At 40.9% G+C, this 25780-nt stretch overlaps 2 protein-coding genes across 2 annotated transcripts in view; both read right to left on the reverse strand.

Moving 5' to 3' along the window:
* The window catches only part of rcvrna (recoverin a), a 218850-nt gene that overhangs the window by 143064 nt on the left and 50006 nt on the right, over positions 1 to 25780 (reverse strand). The window lies entirely within an intron of this gene.
* radil2a (Ras association and DIL domains 2a) overlaps positions 3735 to 25780 on the reverse strand; it is a 29151-nt gene continuing 7105 nt past the window's right edge. The window contains exons 5-16 of the mRNA XM_085783684.1: positions 23733 to 24434; positions 23477 to 23514; positions 22222 to 22391; positions 22026 to 22138; positions 17924 to 18143; positions 17028 to 17200; positions 13477 to 13621; positions 11314 to 11495; positions 9937 to 10315; positions 4944 to 5074; positions 3975 to 4114; positions 3735 to 3883 (exon numbers count right to left, since the gene is read on the reverse strand). Coding sequence (XP_085639810.1) covers positions 3787 to 3883; positions 3975 to 4114; positions 4944 to 5074; positions 9937 to 10315; positions 11314 to 11495; positions 13477 to 13621; positions 17028 to 17200; positions 17924 to 18143; positions 22026 to 22138; positions 22222 to 22391; positions 23477 to 23514; positions 23733 to 24434 — 2490 coding nt within the window. The 3' untranslated portion in view covers positions 3735 to 3786. The remainder of the gene's footprint in view (positions 3884 to 3974; positions 4115 to 4943; positions 5075 to 9936; positions 10316 to 11313; positions 11496 to 13476; positions 13622 to 17027; positions 17201 to 17923; positions 18144 to 22025; positions 22139 to 22221; positions 22392 to 23476; positions 23515 to 23732; positions 24435 to 25780) is intronic.

A 25780-nucleotide genomic window follows, 5' to 3' on the forward strand; every position in this document is an offset into this window, starting at 1 on the left:
GTGGGTGGGGGGGTTCATTCAGTCTGCCAGCAGCTCTATCCCCGTCGCCCTCTCTCCCTCTGTCTGCTCAGATGTTTAGGAAACGTCCACTCGAAGCAGCCGCACACTTAATGGACAAATGCAGAGGAAGTCCCTGAGTGAGGACGTCCACAGGAACCTCGAGTGTTTTAATTACCCACAATGCATAGTAGACACCACAGACGACCTCAGGATATTTGTCTGTTTAGTTTTTGTTGTAAACTTTTCCTGACAAATTTAATGTAATATTCTGATTTGCTTGGTGGTTTATTATGCAAATATCCTACATAAGGTACCAAGGTATCTATAATGTGTATTGATTGGGTCAGTGACAAATAAAAAAATATTTAGAAAAATGAAAATAAAAGAATAAATAATTGTTTTAAAAGCATTGGATTTGTTTAAATGTACATTTTCATTTTGTATTCATGGTTTTATGTAATTCCAAATGACATTTGACCTTTTTTTTTAATAACAATTGTAAGACTGAGGCCAAATGTCAAAAGGGTGTAACCACAAAAGAATAATGGATATTAAATATCTTATCCACCTACAATGGATATAAGTATACTTTCTTCTCAAAACATTACATTGAAATACTGTGTTTCTATATTCGAATTTTAATGCATTTTAGCAACACCAGGCAGGACTTATCCAAATAACACCACTTTTTTTCTAAGTAAAGTGTGACAAATTATGTAGAATTCGTCAAAAAAAAAAACATAGTGTTGCATTGAAAAGAAGTGAATTAAGTTTATTCAACATTTGAGTCCAGATTTATTTTCCCTGTATATAATCAGATTTTTATGAAAATATATCGTTGACATCACTTGACATTGGGTTGCATGATGTCATAGACCCGATTATACATATACAATTTAGATTTAGATTAGATTAATTTCAACACGTAATGATTTAGCCATGTAGTAAAATCAGTGTGTTAATAGATGAGCTTATACTGTAAATCGTTGGTTAAACATTTGTAATTGTGTTTATAGTAATTAGTATCAATGTAGAAGGTGCTTAAAAAGGTATTATAAAGTGTTACCATATGATTATATCATGGAAAAATACTTAAGAGTATGCTTCAAGGTAGCATAATAACATAATGTCAAATGCATCAATTCTGTTACTTCTCTCAGCTTCATCTCCATGAGGATCTTATAAATATATACTATATATATCTCTCTCTAAATATAAATCATCACAAAAACAGCATGCTGTCGTCTTTATGGGTGAATAAATTATGTAAAATCATTCCAACGTGAGAAGCTGTGCAGATCGGAGCGTTAAAAGCTGCCGTGTAAACATAAAACTTGAAGCGAACAATGAGGAAAGTTTGGATTTATGTGTGAGAGCTGCAGGGAGCTTCACACTCAGCACCCTGTGGCCTGTTTCCACTTTAATTACACACTCTGATGTGTCCTCACAGGGATGTAATTTCAGGCAGAGTGTGTTCAAATCTTTATTCCAACATAAAGCAGTGTTTTTAGCTGTGGCCTCAGGGGGCCACAGAGGCTGAGCTGTGCTGTGTCGGAGTCAGTGGAAAGTGCTTGGCTGGTGGAAACCACAGAGCAGCTATAAACAGTGGCTGGTGGCGGCCGCTAAAGCGTGCCATGCAGCCGACACACCCAGCAGCTTCTCTGCTGCTGCTGCTGCTCCACCCAGAACAGCTTTTAGATCCCAGCTGCAGATATAATTCACTGCAACAGCTGCTGCTCCGTTTGTTAGGCAGCACACAGCAGGAGGAGGAGGAGGAGGAGGAGGAGGAGGAGAAGGAGGAGGAGAGGAGCTATGCATCAGGACACAACCACACAATCAAAGTGAAAATAGCTTTTATTCATTAGGTTCAAAAATACTGCACAATATAAATATTAAAAAAATTGAATACTTTTGTGTGTCTCCATATACTTGAACTTTAACACTGTTTACATTTGGGATAAAAAGGAAATATAAAGGAATAGTATCTATATAACTAATGTACATAGGTGTGTGTGTGTAGACGAGTGTGCGTCTCTGTCCTTCTGTCGAACCTCAACTTTTCAGGAACTAAGAGACAAACTCACGACAGTGTCGCTTCAGTTCTGTGGAAGAATCGTTTTTGGCTTTGTTGTCGAGTGTCATCAACTTTTCAGTCGCTTATTTCCACAAGACAGAGCGACGTCATCGTCCATTTTAAAGTCCAGTCCAGTTTTCCCTCTGGTTTTTGCTCTGTGTTTGGTCTCCACCGGCTCTTGAGGGACATACAGTATCATCCATCTGTCTGTTTGCTGCTGCTGAGCAGTGTCTTTTTACAGCTGTTTGTTTTTCTTTTTATTATTATTTGCAGGAAGCGACACTGTCCGAGAGGAGAGAGTGAACCCAACACTGAAAGTCGCTGACTGGACATAAACAAAGAGCTGAAACTCACTATGAAGCTTCACAAAGCCAAAGGATTCATCCGATGATTCTCACTCTCTTTAACATTAGAGTCATTTTATCACTGATATGATACGAATATAAACTAAAGCCTTTTTTTTTAATTGAAGGATGTAATCGTTCAGCTCTTAGATTAAAAGCATGAAAAAATCACAGAGACGTTAAACCGAATCTAAAGTTTCCTGCAGATCGATTCTCGTCACTTACAGTGACAGAAAAGTGGCTTCGTTTTCACAACGATGCTCTAAAGGCCACAACAAAAACTTCCAGCTACTAAAACACAGACTTAACATCCAGCATCATTTTCTTTCTCTGAAAACAAGAACAAAATCTCACAGTTGTAATAATCCAGTTTTCCCCTCTGTGCAGTTTCTCTATGTGTTTAAATAATATTAATGTTCTTATCAATGTGGTTTGTTTCTAATGAAAACGGAGGGAAAGATGTCACCCTGAAAAAAACAACAACAGTTTTTTCTCTACTTCTGCAAAGAAATCTGATTTTGAGTCCCATTCAGAATGGATTTATTTATCTAGACAGGTAACTTCAACTCTGTCCTGTCCTCTTGTGAGGTGTTTTAGAGTTTAGTTGTTTATCATCCTGCTATTACAGATATTCTTTTTTTTCTTCCTGACACCCATATTGAACAATCAATGAAATAAAAAAAGGAGAATTTCATTCCCTGCCTCTGTGATGTTAATCCTGTCTGAATGGGGCTCACGGACTAGATGACTGAGTAAAGATGGATTTTTATTTCTTTAGCACTATTTCACAGTTTTTTTTAAAATAGCCCCTTAAAGCTATAATTTAAAGATGATTCCAGTCGGACCCAGACGTAAATGATGCTGCAGCAGCTCTTCAGACAGAATACTTTGTTCTTAGAGTGAAATAGATGTTTCACGACGGCAAACAGCCACAGACAGCTGCTATTTTCTTCACCACCAAACCTTTCACTGGTTTATGAGTGCGGAGCGCAGCCCGACACAGTTTGTTTATAGGCCAGAAAGAAGCTGGGACAGCAAAATGAGCTTTTAAAAAACTTGTCTTCACCACCAAACTGCCCACAGTCTGTGTTTGGTGTGAGAGAAACGAGTCAGTCCTGCTGCTTTGGTTGATTGTCTTGATGCTTTTTCTTTTCTTTTCTTTTTTGTTACTACACACACACACACACGGCTCTATCTCACAGAGAGGGTGAGATAAATAAACGTAGGGAGTGTGTTTTCCTTTGGTTCGGGGAATCCATCCTGTGAGAAATACTGACTTTGGATGCAGCAGGAAGGACGAAGCTCACGTCCTCCAGTTTTTGTTTTTTTTTCCCAGTTGTGCCCGGTCGGTCTTCAGTGTCGTTTCCTTCAGCATTTAGTCGAACACTTGCTGCTTGTTTTTGAGTCGATTTTGGCGACGAGCAGTCTGAGCGAGTCTCCTGACGATCGAATCAGTTCTCTACCACTGGAACAGACACAGAGACACAAAAAAAGCTGTAAACACACGGCATCAGAGAGATGATAAGTGATATAATGTTGTTTATTATAATACTTACACATTATACTCCATGCCGACCAAGCTGACGCCGTTGACGGCCAGGATGCGATCGCCTGTTCTCAGTTTCTGACACTGAGCAGCAGGAGAGTCGGGAACCACCGACTTCACGAAAATGCCGCTCATTCTCAGCGGGGTTTTCTGTGTGAGGATAAAAAAAAGCAGAGATTAATCAATTTATCTTCAACTGTGGAGGCTTCACAGTGACCAGTGGGTAGTGTTCATTTTGTTTATGAAAACAGTGGCAAAATATATTCGTCAGTGGCTTTTTCTCACGTTGATGATGAGAAAAAAAACTAACAAAAGTGGTGACTAAAGTCGAGAGAAGAAATAAAACTGTAAGAATTTGTAGGTAATGTAATATTATACTATTTGCTAATGGATTTGTGTGTATTGATCTTTAATTACATTTATTTTGCAGGTGCACAAAAGTCAATATACAATTACAAACTCTGGAAATATTTAAGAATATCTTACAATGTCAAAAGCTTTTTGACCCTAATCTAAACCCATATATTAAAAAACCTTGCTAACAAAGAGATCTAAGAAAAGCAGGAAATATGTACAGTATGTTAGATCAAGTCAGAACATAATATACAGAAATTATTTCTGTAAGATTCTGCTAATCAAAGTTAAAGAGCTGCCTTCCCTCTGTATCTGCATCACACTGGCGCCCGTTCATGAGACTGTAGGAACGTCCAGTGTGGTGTCGTTGGGTGTGAAGTAGTTTCAGTGTGTGGAGTTCAAATCCCTGCAGTTTGAAGTCGGGTCTGATTAGTCTGTTGCGTTGAGATCTGAGCCGCTACCAAAGGATTTCTCTAGTCTGCGACATGTTCGGATTAAGTTGAATGAAAACATAAGACTCCTGTAGCTGCTGATCTGAAGCATGACCCTCATAGGAGCTGCATGTTGGTAATTAAACAGTTAAACGACCGGTCACCGAAAGTCTGTGACGAAGACGTTGTCGTACCGTTCCATCTACGAGCGCCAGCCCCAGACCGTGCGGTCCTCTGTGGAGCTCCACCGTGAACACCTCCTCTCTCTCTTCCACTTCTTCTTCTCCTTCAACGCTTCCTGTCTTCTTTTCTGCACATCCACTGGCTACAGAAAAAAACACAGACACACACGACCAGGTCAAAACAAAGTGGCGTTACAGTAGATAAACAGCATGTTAAGTGTCATACATAAACTCCTAGGTCAGTTAAAAACATCAACACGCCAACTTTCCACCATAAACACAATCAGATGTTCATAGAAATGACAAAGAGAAACGACTTGTTTTTTGGTCGAACATGCTGTAAAGAAAGATTTAACTAAAGGCAAAAGTGACAGTGATACAGATCCTTGCAGACTGAATACAGTCGTTGCTTTTATTAAAACTCTTTTTTTGACCCTGGAGTTCAATTAACCATTTATTTTCATTGGCCTATAAACATTTTATGAAACCTTCACACATGGTTTTCACTTGAACTGGTTTCATCTTCATATTCTCATATTCTTCATCCAATCTCAGAGACTGTGTTTGAGGGATGAACATGTGGGAGAGAATGAATCAAACTCTTATTTTATATTATATTATATAATGTATATATTTATATTAATTATATTTCATGAATATATCTGTGGACCCATAAATCAAAGTTTTGAAATTTCTTGAAATGTTTCCAAAAATTCATGCCACTGGCAGTAATTTGAACTTACTTTGACTAAAAAAAGTAACATTATTCAGTCTCAGAACAAATAGTTGTGCATTTCTGGTGTTTGTCCAATGGGGGGTCCGTGGTCTAATTTGTATCAATTTAGGAGTCCTTGAAAAGTGTAAAAAAGAACCACTGTTTTATCTGTTTTCCAACCACAATCCAACTGAAACAGATTCCTGAACGTAATCAGCAGCGAGTAAAGACGGCGCCTATCAATAAATCAGATCAATTAATCCGTATTTGCACATTATTCTTAATAATTAACCCATTAATAGTCATTTACTCTATAAAAAATGTGAATGAATGACCGGTGTAGCTTCACAGAGTCTAAGCTGACTTCTCGCACCTGGACGTCCTGGGACTCTCGAGTCGGAGCGCGGACTTCCAGTGACAGTGACATTCCCAAACAACCTGTTCCCACCCATGCAGCTCCTGCTCCCCTCCTCCCCCGCCCCTCCGCCTCCCCCTCCCCACCCCCCACTTCCCTCCGCCTTTTCCCAACATGCAGCCTGTCTGCCCCCCACGCAGGACCTGACCCGAACAATGCCGCCCCCGATTAAGATTCCACGCACCAACCCAACTGTAAATTCCCATGACGGATCGGCCACTGCTCTTTTCTCTCCTGACATCACCACCTCTCTGTAACTCTTGGGGCCAGATTAAAGGATTACCAAACTTTGAAAATAACATTAGCCGTTTGCCAAAAGCCACAGAGGTAGACGCAGTGCAGGCCAAGGTACGGCCTGTGTGATATAACAGAGTTCCCATCAGGAGGTGAAGCTCCTCTGAGCCGGTTCCATAATATAAACATGAATTCTTTATAGTTTTAAACCACATGAAGCTATTTTCAAAATAACAACATTAAACCTATACATATACATTTATTAATTTACATTTTTTACTCTAGTTTCAACTACACTATCTTAAACATGACCATTTAATGCAGGCAATGATACTGAAAACTAAATAAGTGAAACCATTATAGCTGTGCTTCTACAGAATTTGTGCACATTGATATGGATCATGATATCTGTGATTGACAATCAGCTGTACTCTTGCAGAAGTCAAGGTGACAATAGCGTATAATCACAGTTGCATCATACACACACACACACACACACACACACACACACACACACACACACACACACACACACACACACACACACACACACACACACACACACACACACACACACAAACTCCTCCTTCCCTCGCTAATAATATCCAGCCCATTAGGACTGATGCACATACCTACAGTAGATAGAGGCCAGATGGCTTTGTTTCAGTGTAATCCTCAAAACCCTCTCAGCAAATTACTTTTGATAAAAGCATTAACAGAGAAAACACAAAGCAACAAGTGACCAATGAGAGTAAAGATATCTGATTAAGATCAACAAAAGCCTTCAGCTTAAACGCATGCAGCAGCCACACCGGAGGGGGGTCTGTCAGGGAGCACATTAACACGAGCTGAACCTCTTAACATACAAATATAATCACATGTGACGAAAAGTGGTTTTGAAAGTTTAGATCTGAGCTCAGCTGCTGCCGGACCGACGGGACTCGAGGCTCCTCCCTCCCGAATCCACCACACACCTGTTGAACCGATTAATGTCTGATTAGACTTACGTAGGCTACTTTAAAGTTTAAGATATCTTTGATCTTCAGCAATGTTTATTTTTTCTTAATTAAGTCATTAAAATCCATCATTAAGGGCAGTTAGCTGAAAACTCCAGATTTATAGTTAATAATTAGGATTATTTTTATGAATGAAACTGAACTCTGTGTATTTTACGTATGTCTATCATGCAGCCTCACATCCAGTACTGACCAGTTTTTGCTGTTGTGCAAAAGCTCAAGTTTAAACAAATTTGAAGTGGCGCGTAAATCGTCCAAACTCAAACTGCGCCGCATGTCTTTGCATATAAATCTTTATTATAGACCAGTGAACGGCTTCCTTATTAACCTCTAGTAAAAAGTCCTGCGGATGCCAATGCCCTCTGACCTGTTGACCCCTCAGTAAACTAAGCTAATGAATAAAAGTGACAAACTGGTGGTGAATTTTTAAAAGACTTATAAGCTGTAAATTTTGAGCTTGAACAGGTCATTTAAGTTCAAATATCTAATTTTCCCCACATTCAAACAAATATTTGAATTTGCTGAGCGTGAACTTGGTCGTGTTGTTGACGGTGACGATCCTTCTGAGAAATGTTCATTTAGGATCGGTCCGTCTCCCAGAATGCAGAAAAGCAGAACCGTGGTGTTTAATTTGCATTTGCTGAGGCCAACACTAACAACCAGACGTTAAGAAACAAACCCGGAAAAAAGCGCAAAAACAGCAAACAAACCAATGAACATGGCCATGAAATGCTGCAGTCAGTAAAACCACAGAAACTGGCAGAACATCTCTCAGCAATGGAGTCCCTCAAATGTCAAACTTAAGGATTATATAAGTGTTTTTTCAGATTTTTCTTATGTTTACAGTCAGTTTTTTTTAAAATGTCGCACAGACACGCACTTACAGTATTGCCAGAGGAAACACCCATCCAGAGGCCTGAGGCTTAGACTCTCCGACCACAAGATCGTCCAGAAATGGTGTTAAAAAAAAAAGAAAGAAAAAAAATCGTGCTCAAACGCTGCAGTTTCATTTTTAGTGTGTATATTGCTTTAAAATTGAAGTCAGTTGACTCAAACACTGACTCCCTCTGACTCCTACAGATGACCTAATGACGAAGGCGTCCAAAAACAATAGGGGTGGGAGAGGAAACACTCCTTCCTCTGCACGGCAAACCCACCCTGCACGGCCTTCCACTTGAAATTCCTGACCTCCGCAGTCAGTAAAAAGATGAAGTGCTCCACCTCTTTCAAGTCGGGGGGCACCTTTATGTGGACCGACCCGCCAGCCAGCCACACGGCGACAAATATGCAGCAGGGTCCACGAGGTCAAGTCACTAAATACTTTCCTTAATAGATCCAGTCAGTCAGAGGAGGAGGAGGAGGAGGTGGGAAATGAGGTTTTGGGAGGAATGAGCGCCGGCGGTGACCTCATTCCAAGACGTTAGAGGTTTGAGCTGAAGTGACGGAGCTGTGTGTTATTTGAATCAAAACCTGCTGTGCGTATTTGAAGCCATGAATGGGTTTTTTTTTTTTCAGACGCTGTCGGTTTGTCATCATGTGTGGTGCCTGAGTGGTTTGCTCTTTGTTTCACACTCGTACTTTCCAATTATCATCTGCTGTTGTCAAGGTTTCAGTTCATGTCTGTCAGCTGTTAGTGGAGTCTCTTTAAAGAGGTTTTTAAGCCATATGTGGTTGAAAATGACTTTTAATTAAAAATGTTTTAATTAGTATGTGTTTGGGTCAATTATAATTGCATTATTGATTAATCTGTTGACTGTGGTTCTCTCAAATGAAAACACGCGTGTGTGTGGTCCAATCCAATTATGAACAGTCAACTTCAATGAGGTTTTATTATTTGGTGCTGTTGCTTGTGAGTCCATATTTGGTTGTGTTGTGTCTGCATTGCCAGTGTCAAAGTGATGAATGTGCTCATCAGTTGGTCTGTGTTTTATTAGTTTTTTTTTTTTTTTCATGTCGCTGCACATGAGTTGAAAAATGTGTGAGGATGTTTTTTTCATTTGTGTTTTTGTCTCGTGAACGTATTTGCGTGTCTGTTCTTTGGTGGGTCACAGAAAAGCAGTAAATCCTCATATTTGAGATGCTTTATACAGTATAACACATTTGTCTTAAAGGGATAGTTCAACATTTTGGCAAATTGGCCCATTACCATAATCCCTATAGTTTTAGGAATAGGTTTGTTACCTTTATTTGTCGGTGCAAGCTGGCGGAGCAGAGCCGCAAAGTGCTCATGGGATTTCTTGGTTTCCTTCATGAAACTCATCAAATACACAATCCAACAACTGACAAGTTGTGACCTGCACATTCACCACACTATGAGATAATAACAGAACGTTATGAGTTGTTTTCGAGGTAACAAACCTACTGCTAAAACTATAGGGATTATGGCAATGGGCCAATTTGCCAAAATGTTTAACTATCACTTTAATCACTTTATCAAAATTGCAGGATAATCTTCTCTCATATGAGTTCTAAATATACACAGTCTCAGACTTTCAGACCCCTACTATACATACATACAAGTACATGTAAATATACTCTGGTCCAAAGCTCTGAGACTTTCATTTTAAATGTACTCTCAGGTCTGTGTGGATCTCCTGCTTGAGTCTGACTTTTGCCTTTAGCTACCTTTCTTTTGCTGACGGGCGCCCTCCTGCAGATCGGCCTCCAGCTCGGCCAGCTCCATACCCTGGGGGGTGTTGGGTGGCGTGAGCAGGCAGGACGGGTCCAGCGCCATGCTCTTGTGGTAGCCCATGTCGGCTTGTCCAGGGAGCGCGTTCTGCAGCTCCAGGCTCTTCAGCTTCTGGGTCAGGACCGCCTCGCAGCTGCTCAGGTCGCCGTGAGACCCTCTGACCTGAGCGGGCGCTGCGGGGGCAATGCGGTCCAGGTCGGCCTCAGGGGAGGGGCAGGTAACCAGGTCAGAGACCCCCTGATGGGCAGGATCCTGGAAGACTCTGACAGAGGGCGAGGTCGCAGACTGGCTGTCTGTGGTCGTTCCATTGAGAGCCTGAGTTAGAGAATATAACATCAATAATAATAATAATAATAATATTTATTATGGACTCGAAAAAGTGGTCCACTCTCATACACATACACAAAAGGGACAACGAGGAGTTTTGGAAAAGCTTTTTCACACTACATTTACATTCCGTGAAATTCTTTGACCGGCGCAAGACGGACTCATGTTTTCATTCATCAAGAATTAAAGTCAGAGGTTCAAAGACGATCACATACCGTCGCAGTTCTGACCATAAACGGCGATTCTGCGGCGTTATTCTCATAACTCGCTGCGAAACCGAGAGTAAAAAACGCTGGTCGGCTCGACCAGCATTTCCGCCATCACTAATAATAACAAAATAACGATAGAGACAAAACAATATATTTATCGAAAACGGGCCCATTAACAAGTGTGGGTAGCGTAGATTCATCCACATTAATGTGAGACTTTTTTTTATAACCAATTAGAAACTCCTCGTTGTCCCTTTAACATACAAGACAAAACCAAGCAGACAAACAACCAAACAAATAATATAAAATACAGTAATTTGTCACTGTTAGTTTAAAGGAAACGGTGCAAACTATTGTGCCAGTGCTTACGAAGCCTGGATGTGAACCGATATCCCATCATGGGGCAGGTTGAGGTCTTGATAATGCAGTTATCAGATAGGTCCAAAACGACACATGAAGTTGAACATCAGCTTGCGCAACAATGCCGGACATGTTGGTACATTAGAAGATACAAATAACTGGCTGGCCCTGTGCCACCTAGGAACACGTAGCAACAACCTCATGGCGTCATTATAAGCCACTTTTAGCCTCTGCATACTTTTCACTCTGTAGGAAGACCAGAGATGAGCTGTATATAGGGGGGTGACATAGGCCCTGAATCAATAACAGATGTAGAAACATCAAAGTGTCTCGTTTTCTTTCTTTCTTTCTTCTCTTTCACTGCTGCTGCCGGTTTCTCCTCATATCGCTGAGGTCTGGGGTCAGAGAGCTTGTTACCTGTTCCTCCACATCCGGTGCAGCTTGGGTTTCGCTGCAGGGGAGCTGGCGAATGAACTCCTGCAGATGGCTGAGCTGCTCGAACAGAGCCGGCTCCACGATGGGTTTACCCAGCTCCAGGTGAAACATGCTGTTGGGCAGGATGAGCGGCGGGTGGCTGTCGAAGCTCTCCAGGATGTCGCCTGCAAGGACGAGAGAGAGAGAGATTCGGGGCCTTTGCTCGTTATCATCATCCACCACAAATGACCCGACCTTCACTTCAGCTTTCTAGTGAAATTCAATCCCTGAGTAAGTTAAAGCTGCTGTATCCGGGTTAACACCTAATTAAGAGCCGGAAATATAAAGTACAGGACTGTTTCTGGATCGGTTGCTGGTATTTTTTCGCAGCAGGGTGCAGTCAACCTAAAGTGATGAGGTGAAGGACGAGCTCACTACGGAGGGAAAGTCACAGCATGTCCAAACTGAGCTGGTTAAACTTGCAAACTTATCTTTGTCTCCCTCCAGACTATAACAATATTTTTCTCACTTCAAAAGTGAGTTTAAACTTAAAACACTGTCTAGTTTTGATAATTTAAGCCGTCGCGGTGAAGTCGGGGGGCTCCATTTAAGTTAAGACAACCTTTAGTCGCCTGATTAGCCGCTTTAAATGTGAATATGGTGGCCGAACAACACACAGTGCAGCTGTTGTGTTTTAACATGTGTTGAGTTGACTTTGTCAGACAACATCCTGATTAGAAAATAAGCAGCTTGGGAATGACTGATGGGTAAAACACGTAGTAATTTATGCCCTGTGATTACCGTACATTGTTATTCAAGCTGCCACCTTAACCAGATGTTGGCAGCTGCTTCCGTTGTCTGTCATCTGCCGAGAGATTGTGCTGTTTTTTAACTGTTAACATTTCAAAGACAACCCAAGAAAACTAAATGTGAAGCAAAATAGATCTTTCAGTATAAACAAAACACAATATTTAAATGAAAAATGCAGAGCTATTTTTTTTAAAGGGGAGCAATAAAGTCAGAAATAATTTCAATATTTCAATGAAAACAAACGATTTTTTAAAAGAAAGGTTGTGTTACCATTGTTATAGTACGTCAGTAGCTTCAGGTTTTAATTTCAATAGAAATCCTAATTTCAAAAACCCGAAATAATGTAGAATATAAAGTAAAATACAAATTTAAAGTATAGAAACAAGAAGCACACTAGATTATTAGATATCCTGGATTGTAAACACCATCCACAGCCTTTTGTTGTTTGTCTTTCAAGCCATACAAGTCAGGTACTGTAGTACTGGCTTGAACATATTAAACTTTCAAAGCTTAGAACGATAAAATAATGTTATATTAAGGTTGGAGAGCCAGGAGCCCAGCGCCCATTCAGCTGCCAGGAATGTCGTATTAGATTGTATTATACAGATGTTGTGCTACAGTATCATATCAAATTATACTTGTCGTGCTCTCTGTTATTTACCATCACGTCGTGTGTGCAGTCAGGCATGTCATCAGTCAAGTTCAAACATGTGAGACTACACAATAGACTGCTCTGATTCAGGCTGAAAGGGGAGTCTGGTTACCTCAGTTTACAGTAAACAAGGTAACAGCTCAGTAAACACTGCCGGTAACTGACAGAAAAAACGAGACAGTGTCATAATCCAAAGTTTAAATGGCTTTTGGCTCTTTGTTTTTAATGTTTAATCAGGCTCACACCCTCAAGTACATCAACTTTTCAACCACATTTTAAGTCCTGTTATGTCAAATTGAAGATCCCACTGTAATTAGCATGGATCAAGGTTTATTTCTGTTACTTGTAGAGCTTTTAGACTATGTACTGTAACAGATACTCACCGATAATAAAGGATTTTCTCTCAGTTGGCTAAATAACACAATCTTACAAGACTTAAATTAATGGACATTATTTGATAAATAAAACAATCCTTAGCTGTAGCCCCAGTGGGATCTGTTTTTTTTCTGTTAATAAACTGCTCAATTTAATATTTGGCATCTAATCTCTGCAATTGCTGTAATTTATCTTGATGTTTAATAGATATCTTCCAGTTTTCTGCTTCTGTTATTGCCTTTCCAGCTTCCTATTGTTGCTTTTTCTTCAATTCTCAACGCACTTTGTTTTGTTATTATCATTATTATGTCCGAGAGTCAGTTCCTCACCTGTCCTGAGAGCGTCTTGAGCGTCATCTGGTGATGGCGTCCATCCACTGGGACAGGGTTTACCGGAGTTATATTCCCTCAGCATGTGGTGAAGCTGGGCCGGGTTCAGGGCAGCGAACTCGGTCCTGAGCGAAGTCCAGGACGCCTGAACCAACAGAAAGAAACGGCAAAGAAAAACACAAGCTCACGCCAACATCCTTCGTGAACATAAAATGCAGCGGGATTGTAAAAACTCATCTCATTGATGTTTTTGTAGTCGTTGTCGTTGTCGTGAGAATGACAGGGGAGAAACCATTATGTTTGTTTCCATATAAGGAAAACAGTCTTTGCTACTCTCTCATTTGCATTCAGAGCATTTTATACCAATTATATGATCTAGTAAAGCCTTTGTCCCTGTCACCACTGGGGCCAGATGTGGTAACAAAGGCTCTTGGGAAAATATTTCAGTTTGAATCTAAAGCTGGTGAATGCAGAAGCTTTTTTTTTCTTTCTTTAAAGCCTGATCCTGTGTTTATTCTGCACACCACATAAAAGGAGACGGCTGCATTTCATTGAGCGTTTGCTAATTCACACGCCGTTGTCCTTGTTCTGTGCATCGTGAGAAATGTACACTTTGCATTTTCTTCCCCACTCAGGTTGCTCTGAAGGTCCTTATCGTGAAATATGCCCTATTTCCTCTCTGAGAAAGACAATATTTGATCTTTTAATGAATGCGGAAAGTAGCTCAAGGACGAGGAAACAGGTGAGTCACATTCATGTGATTATTAAAAGACAAACATTACAAACATTACGCAGTTCATTCGGTCTGTTTACAGCTGAATTGGTGGAAGCAAGATTTTTTGCCCAGACAATCTGGTGCCACAACAGAAACCATAAGTTAAGTGTTGTCCTTCTCTTATAACACACACACACAGAGACACAAACACGCCACACTCGGCTCAGCAGAAGGTGAAATTTAAACGCTGCTTATAAACAACTAGAAACTTTAAATGTCTCCGTTTGTTATGTCTGAGAGTGTTGATGTTTGGAGGCGGCTGCGCTCTCCTTAAAATAAACTCCCTTTAGATGCCGTGTTCTCCTTAACTGCTGGCAAAACAAGCCACGCCACATCCCTCTGGTGTAATTTACAACTGTGCCAGCGAGCGAGCCACTTCAAGTTCTCAAGAGCCCAGAAAAATCCAGATGGAAAACTTAAAAAAAAAAAAAAAAAAAATCTGTCGAGGGTGTGTGCTCTGCCGCAAAAGTGACCTCATGCCAGGGGAGAGGGGGGAGGCAGGGATACATAAAAACCACCGGCTTCCTAGCAACCATCCAATCCCACGAAGCAGATGAGACACGGCCGTCGACAGCTGTGTCATGGGTGGGCTGCTGCTGCTGCGTAATGCCCCGGAGATGTCTCGTGCCGGTAACTCGGCTGAGAGTCATACAGTGAGTGCAGTGAGAACAGGTGTCGACCGCAGAGAGTAAAACTAAACCTCATATTTGACCCAGTTCCTCTAAATATAGTTCAATCTGATACATGAACAACAACTGCAGTCTGGCGTGCTGTTAAAACTTAGTTAACAGGCAAAGCAGTGACGTTTTTTAAAAGTAGAGGAACGTTTTGACACACTGTAATAAACAGTCAGTAATGAATAAGCAGCTGAACGGGTTTAAATATAGTACAACAAGCCGGGCTGGTGCTGAGCTTTTTACTTTTATAGACTGACCACATTGGGTTTGATAATATCGAGGATCAAATTTCGATACCTAAGGAGTAAATTAGTCAGTTGGATTGGACTACAATCTAACAAAGCTGCTGTTTGTCTGTTTATTTACATGGACACGTTTGTTTTTTACCATAAATTTATTGTTGTTATTTAAATTGGTTTAGAAGTTCTTAGCAATAACAAGTAACTACCTGTAATTGCTAAATATTTAAATAAAAAAATAGATACATGTACATGTAGGCTACAATAGATACACGTATGCTTTATGCTCAATGCTGCTTATTGAATTATAATTATTGAATTATGCTGCTTATTGAATGTCTCTGTGCGTATCTTTCTGACTGCAAACCCATTTTCTCTGTATTGGGACAACAGTTACTTGACTTGACTACAAATAACAAATAGAGAGTTATAAATAAATAATGTAATAAACCGTATGTTGCTTTTATAAAACAGTGTGTGAATAACATGTCTGAGTGCAGATGAAGGGACATGAGCTCAGACTGTGGTGGGAAAGCTCTGTTCTATAAAAATAAAACCAAAGGTGTTTGAAGAAGTCTCGTGACCTCAGGCTACAACAGAAACCTGAACCCCCCCGACATCTGCATTAAATGAATTTGTCTTTCTGTCATTAACTGACGTCTGTCTGTTTTTTTACAGTTCACAATGATCCCTCGCTGTTTTAATAAGTAACTCACATCAAGCGGTGAGAGCAGTAGAAGTGGTGAAACCTAAGAAGTAACTGCAGTTGCCATGTGAAAAGGATCAAGAGTTACAACCCAGCTTTGATCAGACAAGATTACACTGAAGGTTGTTCTGTATTTAGGATACGTACATTCATTTAAGGTTATGTTAAAGTTATATAAGAGACTGTTGCTATTTATAGAAGGCTATAAATAGCTACTTCATCACAAAAACACTGTCACCTTTGCAGGTGCCATAAAGTTGTTGAGGAGGAAATGGGTTTATTGTTTTGCAGGTCTGTACAACCTTTGTTCTTCATGAGTCATAGCTCAGTAGTTTCATGTGTGAGTGTCTCTTTATGACTCTGCATACCTGAGCGTTCGATAACAAGCCAGGTGAGGGCTCAGCTTCCTTCAGTGGTGCAAAGTGTAAACAAGATTTGAATGGGTATCTAAGAAAGGAGGATTATGTGTTATGTTGGCACAGTTAAGATTAAACGCAGGTGGAAGCAAACAGACACGCATCGTTCTACTGGTGTAGAGTATTGTTTCATGTTTCTCCTGAACACACAGAAGCCGTTTAAGATACTTTTACTCTAATGTATCTGAACATAAACATGCTGGTAATATTTCCACTTGTGAACATAAATAGGATTTAAGCTGATAATATTTTGCTTACATACTCTGACTAATAGGATATACTAAGGTCTGGATAAGTTTAAGTTAAATAAGTAATGGCCATTAGCAGCATGGCTTTATGATTTGATCATTTCAGCGTATTGACTCACTCCTGCAGGTTATTTCCTCATATTTGATCAATGAATATTCACTATGTTCATCTGTTTTCATTGCCGTTATAACCATAAACTAATAACATGCTTCCGCCGGCTTACTGTAATAAGATTTTATGTCTTTTTATCCGTCAGCCTTTACAGTAATGTAGCAAAAAGAAGAGGATGATGAAAACAGGAGCAGTGACGTTGCTGTCGTGGAAAGGGGTTAAGCGAAGTTCAAATTCCCCACAGATGTAAAGTTTTGCACCTTATAAATAAACATGTGAAACTAATGTCGCAGCGACACCTGTGAGACAATGAAAACATTCAGCCTAGTGTAAACACCACTTGACTAACAGGGAAGAGAGAAGCGGATGTCCTCTGACCTGCAGGAGGGTTTCTTTGGGTGTGGCCAGCAGATTGACAGCGGTCGAAAGCTTCTGGAAAAACTCGGTGGCCAGATCGCCCAGTCCGATGCTCTGGACCCAGTCCATCAGCAGGTCCAGGTTGGCCCGGATCTGGACGCCTCGGGACCACTGGTAGAACCCAGCAACCGATCCTGAACAACAAATACGTCTCAGATTAGATTATATTAAATTATGTAGCACAGTATTTTACCTAAGGTTGCTCCCTTTGCACTTGTAGTGTATATTTTATTCTTTTAGACATTGTAGGATATGTATGTATGTATGTATGTATGTATGTATGTATGTATGTATGTATGTATGTATGTATGTATGTATGTATGTATGTATGTATGTATCTATGTATCTATCTATCTATCTATCTATCTATCTATCTATCTATCTATCTATCTATCTATCTATCTATCTATCTATCTATCTATCTATCTATCTATCTATCTATCTATCTATCTATCTATCTATCTATCTATCTATCTACCTATCTATCAATGTAATGTGAAATCAGAGAAGATTCAGTTTTTTATTTTTATTCACTCATATGTTATAGTGTATAATAAAAGAAGCAATAACAGCTACAATAACAAGTTACAGATGTAGCATGTCATGCTTTTATCCTTGGTTACATTTTATATGCTTAAATATTTGGTCCTCCACACAAGTTTACAATGCTCATTTGTAAAATCCCTCCGTGGGATACAAAAACAGATGTTTTTAAGCTTTGTAGTAGGTCCAGACTAAAATGTCTTTTCTACTCTTTTCTACTAAATCCATGTAATAGTTGTTGAGATATTTGAGTCTGAACTGAAAAAATCATCAAATCTGAAACTTTCTTGATTCAATCAGGACAGTGACTTTACCTCTCTCCATCAGAGCGTTGAACAGCGATGCGTTGATGAAGAAGAACAGGTAGGCACAGAGCTGTAGCGAAATGTCCGGATGCACCTGGAAAGCCTTGAGGAGTTTCAGCGCCTCCTTCAGCACCTCCAGGATCCCACCGAGTCCGTCCGGCACTCGCAGCTGACCGCTCTCCGAGAACGGGTTCCCATCCAGCAGACCAGGCAGCGCTGAATACATACTCTGTGGACAGAAATGGGAAAAGTTTAACATCTTGTACAATGTACCGAATGTAAAACGCACTTTTACTCCCTGGCTTTTACGTAACACAGTCTGAAATCCAAATATTTTAGCAGCTATGGTCTTATTATTTATTTGTTTTGCTGTTTTTATCTGTTGTGCTTTTTACTGAATGTTGATTTTGTTCACTTTTTTCTGCATAAAGCACTTTGGTCAACTTGGTTGTTTTTAAAGCAGATAACAGCGGCACGGCCGTTTCGGCTAATGCTGTGTTCAAGGCAGGCTTTTGAAACCGTAAGTTACAGCTTCAAGTCACAACTACGACTTGGTAGCGTTCCAGGTAACCCGTAGCTCGTGTTTTTACCGTCCTGTTGTCTGTGAAAGTTCCCTATAACGGCCACTCGTAACTTCCGACCCGTGAACTCGTACCAGATCGAACTGGTACGACTTCACAGGAAGGAAAAACACAAAGTACGAGTTTCCTTGAACGCACCATGAGTTAGCAGCCCCCGCCCTTGTCAGGCATCAATTGGTCCTCGTGCTACGTCACCACATTCACGCGCATCCCTTGGCTGCACACACAGCCCTTCATGCCGTTCTCTCCCCTCATTGGATAACACTTGTATCCCACAAGGAAATTTTCTCCTCGGGTTACAGCAGAGTGACGGAGAGACTCGTGTTTAGGCTGAAATACTTCATGTAAGTGATTGCTGACGGAAAATAGGACTATTTAGGACTTATATTAACAAAAACATTCCACTGATATCTGCTTTAAATGTGCTCTATAAATAAATTGGATTTGGATTTGGATTGGATGTTCATCACCTTCACCAGTTGTTAATGGACCATAGAAACTGAGCAGTGATGAGGCTGATGAATGTGTGCAACTCCACTGCCCTACTTTATCTCGCCATGCACAAAACATGACGTACTGTAATGACTCAGGGTTGTAAAGGAAACTTTGCTGTAAAAGGTTATACACTACAAAGTCAGAGTCATTATCAATGCTAACAACTGCAGGAAAGTCTACAGAATGATAAAGTCTAGTTTTAAAGTGGGAATTAAGTAAAACACAGCATCCTGGTACCTTTAAATCATGTGTTTTACAGAAATAAATTGTTGAGTGTGTTGAAAAATATGCAGCTTTAAGAATAAACTGCTGAGCGTAGCACCTTAGAAAGGGTAAGTTCTATATATATTCTATAAGAGGAACAGTAGCGCTCTGAAAAGCTGCAGAAACGCCCCTTTGTGAACACCACCTCTTTGTCAGATCCGGCTCTTATCTCAACTTCTTCTTCTCCTTTTTCTCCTTCTGGCACAGTTCACCCATTGTTTCACTTGCATGACATCATTCTGATAAGTGCACATAACACATAAACACATGCCCACGCACACACCATGACTAAGATAATGACCTCAGACAAACTGAAAGAGGTTATAAAGATGACAATAACCCTTCATGCCTGAGGCGTCGGATCAGCTGATAAGTTTCCAGGGAGACTCAGCAAATCTACAGGTGCTTTACGGACACAGTGACACGTCTGCAGCTGCACTAACGTCCTTTGGTCCAGTTTTATTCATATTCTAATTTTAAAGAGACTCAGCGAGAGAAAAAAAAAAAGAAGAAGTGGAGAAAAAAAATGGTATGAGCATTACCAACATTCAGTCATAGCTCACAGGAAATTAACCCCCAGTTGGGTGTTTCTCTGGTGACAGTTTGTCTTCCTCTGCAGGAAACAGGCCGCTGCCCAGAGCTCCTAAATCCCTCTCCTGTTTTTCTATCCAACAGAAAGACAGTTGCCACCAAACACATGTATACACAGCACATGTGTAATTAGGGGAGGAATAACAGCATATGTTACTGATGTAACAGAGCTTGAGTTGTGTAATTAACAAGCTCTGAAAGGGACAAATGAACATTTACTGTTACATCTCAAACCGCCACATAAAGGGAAACCCTTACTTAGACTGAAGAGCACATACTGTACAGTTAAACCACTCTTTTTTTTCTTTCTTTCTATATAAGCTGTTCTGTGGTGCAAGCAAAAGAAATATGAGTATTCAAAACAACAGCACAGACTGTTCCTGCTTCCTTCCCTCGCTGTGCAGGGTGGTGGTCTTTCCACAATCTCTGCCGCTGCGCTTTGACGTCAGCTTTTTAATGAGCCAAGTTAGTAACACGGGAGAGCTGCATAAATCGAGCCTGGGAGTGTCCCGGGGAGTTTACTGTTGTTGTTCGCATGTGTCAGAAAGTGAATCCAGACACACTGAGATTCAATTTCCAGACAGACTTTTGCAAAAATCTGGAGCTAATGAGCGCATCCAGATGTTAAGAGTGAGCATTAATTACATCTGCAACACAGATAAGTATAAGTAAAGATGGATTATTCTTAAAGGGATAATTCAACATTTTGGCAAATTGGCCCATTGCCATAATCCCTATAGTTTTAGGAGTAGGTTCGTTACCTTTAATTGTCGGTGCAAGCTATTTTTAGAACGGCGGAGCAGAGCCGTGAGCTGCTCAGAGCTACGCTACAGAGGCTGATGGGATTTCTTGGTTTCCCTCATCAAACTCATCAAATACACAATCCAACAACTCCAAAACGCTCTGGTGGACAAGTTGTGACCTGCACATTCACCACGCTATGAGATAATAACAGAACGTTACCAGACAGAGTTGTTTTATAGGTAAATACAGAGACTACTTGCTGAAAAACTGAAGGCAACGCGCATCAGCGGTTTTGCATGAATTTACCTCGAAAACAACTCCGGGCCAATTTGCCAAAATGTTGAACTATCCCTTTAAGATCCACCCATATACAGTATCCAACAACTGATCAATAACCAGTTGTTTAGTGTTCATCTTCCCAGCTTGTTTACTTGTTGGAGGTACAGGTTGTGGGAATTAACTAATAGGTAAACAGCTAAATGAACACTAATGTTGATAAATCTAGGAGATACAACTAAGAACCAAAAACAAACTTTAATTATTTTCAGATGATGAAAACTGATCTTGTTTAAAATGCTGTCAAAATCCAACTTAGGCAACAGCAAAAACTTTTGTCACATCAGGCCAACAGCAAATAAAATGTCCATACTTTTGGTTTTAATAAAAAGTTCTTCAAGGACTGGCATCAGTTTACATCCCTCATCTCCTCGGTCCATATTCTGGATCCAGACCCCCTTCATGTGCTCTGTAAATAAATTGGACGCGACTGGACGCGACTGCAAGACTCTTCAGATGTTCATTACAGTGGTTCTCACCATTTCAGGCGTTCTGGTTTTTTGTTATTCTCCGAAAACCAGAGCAAAGCCTTCAGAGAAAAGAGATTGTCTGTGTTTATATTCCAGCCGGTGGAAAAGACACCGTGCTCACTATCTCACAGGCTCTTCCTGATTGAGAGTCTGTGTTTCCATGCTCTTATTGTGTTTTCTGTCTGGAAACCGCTGCAGGAAAACAAAAAAAACGCGTTGGTTATACAGTCCAGTTTCCTGATTCACATGTGACCAATACTCAGGTCAAAGGGAAGTGAAAAATGTCGATGTCATTTTATGAAAGCATGTCTGGACGTGTACCTTATTGGCATGAATGAGAGGCAACTGTGAGCACAACCTCACATTTTCTAAAGGATAGGGAAACTTTTACACTCATCCTGTTGGCAAAGTTTCACTGAGATACGGTTTAATCCGAGGAAACAGACTCTCCTGTTTGGCTCTGGACCGGTCCAAATAAATCACTCTGACATGAACACTTTTGACTTTTTTGAGCTCATCCTCTGTGGCAGCTGTAAGTCTTTGTGTGTTTAACAGATTCTCTCTCTGGTTCGTTTCCAGAAAAAATATCCTCATTACTTTCAATTTCAAAACACATTTCTGACAGCTAACCTTTGTTAGGTAGTAGACAGACTGCTGGAAGGTGAACATGATGACTTCTTCCAGGACCGTCATGGCTTCCTCGCAGGCTGTCCGAGTGGATGACATCTCAGAATCCAGCAAACCTGACGAAACAAATAAACGAGTCTAAATAACAGATACAGATACGCACACTCTGCAGAGCTTTGTGGACGTAACAACAAAGCACCTTCATCCTCCTGGTCCTGCCTCCAGGGCAGCAGCTGAGGGACTTCGTGCTGGATGAAGTGCAGCAGTTCAATGGAGTTGGCCATCCACAGCACCAGCGGCTGCAGACCTGGGATCAGCTCCTCCATGCTGAGCAGCTGAAAATGATCCGGCTGCCCCTCACCAGAGCTCCTGATGCCAGAAGAGAAGACAGCAATGTGAAAAAAGTACAACTGAATAGTGCAAAAATACAGAAAGAAAAAAAAACTAATTAACAATCCACAAATCGTCTTTCCATTTCCATTTCCTGTTGTCAGCTCCTTACAGTATACTTAAAGGGATAGTTCAACATTTTGTCAAATTGGCCCATTGCCATAATCCCTATAGTTTTAGGTTTGTTACCTTTAATTGTCGGTGCAAGCTATTTTTAGAACGGTGGAGCAGAGCCGTGAGCTGCTCAGAGCTACGCTACAGAGGCTAATGGGGTTTCTTGGTTTCCCTCATCAAACTCATCAAATACACAACCCAACAACTCCAAAACGCTCTGGTGGACAAGTTGTGACCTGCACATTCACCATGCTATGAGATAATAACAGAACGTTACGAGACAGAGTTGTTTTAGAGGTAAATTCATGCAAAACCGCTGATGTGCGTTCCCGTCAGAGACAGCTTTTCGGCAAAAAACAACTCGAAAACAACTCTGTCTGGTAACGTTCTGTTATTATCTCATGGTGTGGTGAATGTGCAGGTCACAACTTGTCCACCAGAGCGTTTTGGAGTTGTTGGATTGTGTATTTGATGAGTTTGATGAGGGAAACCAAGAAATCACATGAGCCTCCGTAGCGTAGCTCTGAGCAGCTCGCGGCTCTAACGAACCTACTGCTATGACTATAGGGATTTTGACAATGGGCCAATTTGCCAAAATGTTGAACTATCCCTTTAAAGTTTTCTGATATTTTGTGGACAAAGCTAGAAAGATTATCTGAGTTGGCACTTTAATGTTGTTTTGCTTCAAACTGTGAAATGCTGCCTCAAAAACATTTTTTTTAGGTCTAAATAGCTAAATAAAAGCTTTCAGTTCCTGTTATATGACCGTGGATATTTAAACATGTCATGCTGAGAAAGACAAACAGCAAACCAAACCTCACTGTAAATCAGACTAATTCCTCTTTTATTCCAAACAGAGTCAACCTCAGGTGTCAGGTGTCATATATCATTGCAGGCAGTGGGTGCTTGTTGTCACGTATTTCTGGGACACTTAATGTTTGTCTACTCACGTTTCTGGCTGGATCGCTGCGAGCTCCTTTGTCTTCTCCTGAGAAGGAGAACACACATACAGAAAATATCCATTTCATGCAAAACATCAACCATATATTCAACTCATGATGCCATATTTGATTACTGTTACATTCTGGTTCACACTCATGGGAATACAGAGCTGAAAACGCACTGTTTAACACTTGATATTCACCTGCACAAAGGGTGAATTATCTGATTGCAGAAAGAAAGAAAGAAGCAGAGACGCGTCCTTACCCACATGACGAGCTGGATCTGGCTGGCTATCCGTAGCAGCAGCTGTCTGAAGTGTGTCAGCTCGAAGGTGGAGGCCGAGTGCTGGATGCAGAGGCTCAGCAGGAAAGCTGGCGTCAGCTTCGGTTCGTCTCCGCTGGGGTCCAACGTGTCCAAAATCTCCTGCACTACTCTCTCCTCCTGCTCCAGGCGATAGATTAACAACGCCTCGGTGCCCTCGAGGTCCCTCCAGCGAGGAGGTAAAGTCTTCCTCTGGATCCTTCTCACAGAGGAGCCGCACGATAAACAAGAGGACGATGCTTTTGTCTCAGAGTCTGGGCAGAGTCTTGTCATCCAAGGAGGCGTCTGCGAGGACCCCGATGTGCTGGTAGGGTCCTTAAACATGAACAGGTAGTGTTTCCCCAAACCCACCAAGTCCCCGGGGTTCAGCTCCACCTCCTCTTTGAGGAGGAAACCGTTTCTGGTGACAGGAGCCCCGTGGAGAGGCTTCAGCATTGTCAATGTCTTTTTGTGCTCCCCCCCTCCTCCTGTGGAGCTTTGGTTGTTGTGAGGGTCCAAGCGTCTGACGCAGCAATGTTGAGGTAAGACGTCGGGAGCGAAGAGAAGGATGTCGACCTTTAACCTCTCCTCATCCTCACCGTTACAGTGCTCCCTGCAGCACCCGAAGATGGTGGTCGTCCCACTCATCAGGTAGATGACAAAGTCCTGCAAAGACATTGTAAGTGTTTCATTTTCAATGGCAATGGCAACTTTATTTAAAAGCACATTTGGTAACTCTTTAATTTACAGGCCGCTAATTACGTGATAATGTCAAGAAATAGCCAACAAATAACAATAAATTGCGTAGTCATGTCAAGAAATAGCCTAGAAATAACGGTCAATTTCATAGTAATGTCATGTTTTTCATAAAGGCAAAAGATTACACATGCTTTTCATGCTTTGAATTTTTTGGGAAAGGCCAAAAAATGGGCTGTTTCTATGCAATCAATAGTTATTTCTTGGCTCTATTTCTCGACATTACTATGAAATTGTCCGTTATTTGCAGGCTATTTTTAGACATTATGACATAATTAGCGGCATATTTCAGAACCAGGGTCATTCAAAGTGCTGCACGCAAAATATCAGCATACAGTAAAGGAAATAATCCATAATCACACGATAAGTCACACAAGAAAATAAAGTTAAAAATATGAAAAAATAAGTAAAAAAAAAAAAAAATGTAATAAGACCGTTATAGTATGACTATACCAAAGCATCAAATGTAAATCAATGAAAGGCAGCAGCAAACAAAAAGGTTTTTCAGCCTTGATTGAAAAGCACTTAAGAGATGTTTCAGAGAAAATTATAAAAAATGAATGAACAATTATTAAAATAGGACCGATAAATTCAAATTCAATCACTTTGTCTAAAAAAAATGTCAAATTTCTCAGAGCCCAGCTGATGTCCTCCAGCTGTTCATGTTGTTTATCCAACAGTCATAAAGTGGGAGACATTTATTTTTATATAACAAAGCAGAAAAGTTAGAAAACATCAAATTTCACTTGATGAGGATTAGAGATTTATCGATGATCAAGGCAGCCAGCCAGCTGCAGACTCATTTTCTAGACAATGACGGTGTAGGACGACGAGACATTTTGGCGCCGGGCCAGCAGGGTGCATGTGAACATCAGCAGGATCAGCTGGTGTTGAGTACAGCCTGCACAGGCAGCAACGGGAGGTGAGACAGGAATGGAAGGGCTTAGGAATGAGACGCTGGTGATGTCCGTGACCTCCAGGCCACCGCGGTAAGGCTATTAGTCAGATGATGATACTGTATCAACCGTGCTGGCCAGAGCCAAGCAGCCTAAGACAGATAACAGCAGCTGTAATGTGAACACAGGGCTGCAACACTGTGTTATAATCCCCAACACACAACGGTGAGCGAGAGAAATCTCACAGTAGGCCTGCCCACATTGTTTGCTACTTATGTGTAAGTCCACTTCTTATTTCATTTGCACAGTCTAATCTATTCCAATACATTCCAGCAGCGATAAACTTCTTCTTTCTTTTAC

The sequence above is a fragment of the Trachurus japonicus genome, chromosome 8 (genome assembly GCF_045865225.1).
Source record: "Trachurus japonicus isolate A0001 chromosome 8, Traja_1.0".
NCBI lineage: Eukaryota > Metazoa > Chordata > Actinopteri > Carangiformes > Carangidae > Trachurus > Trachurus japonicus.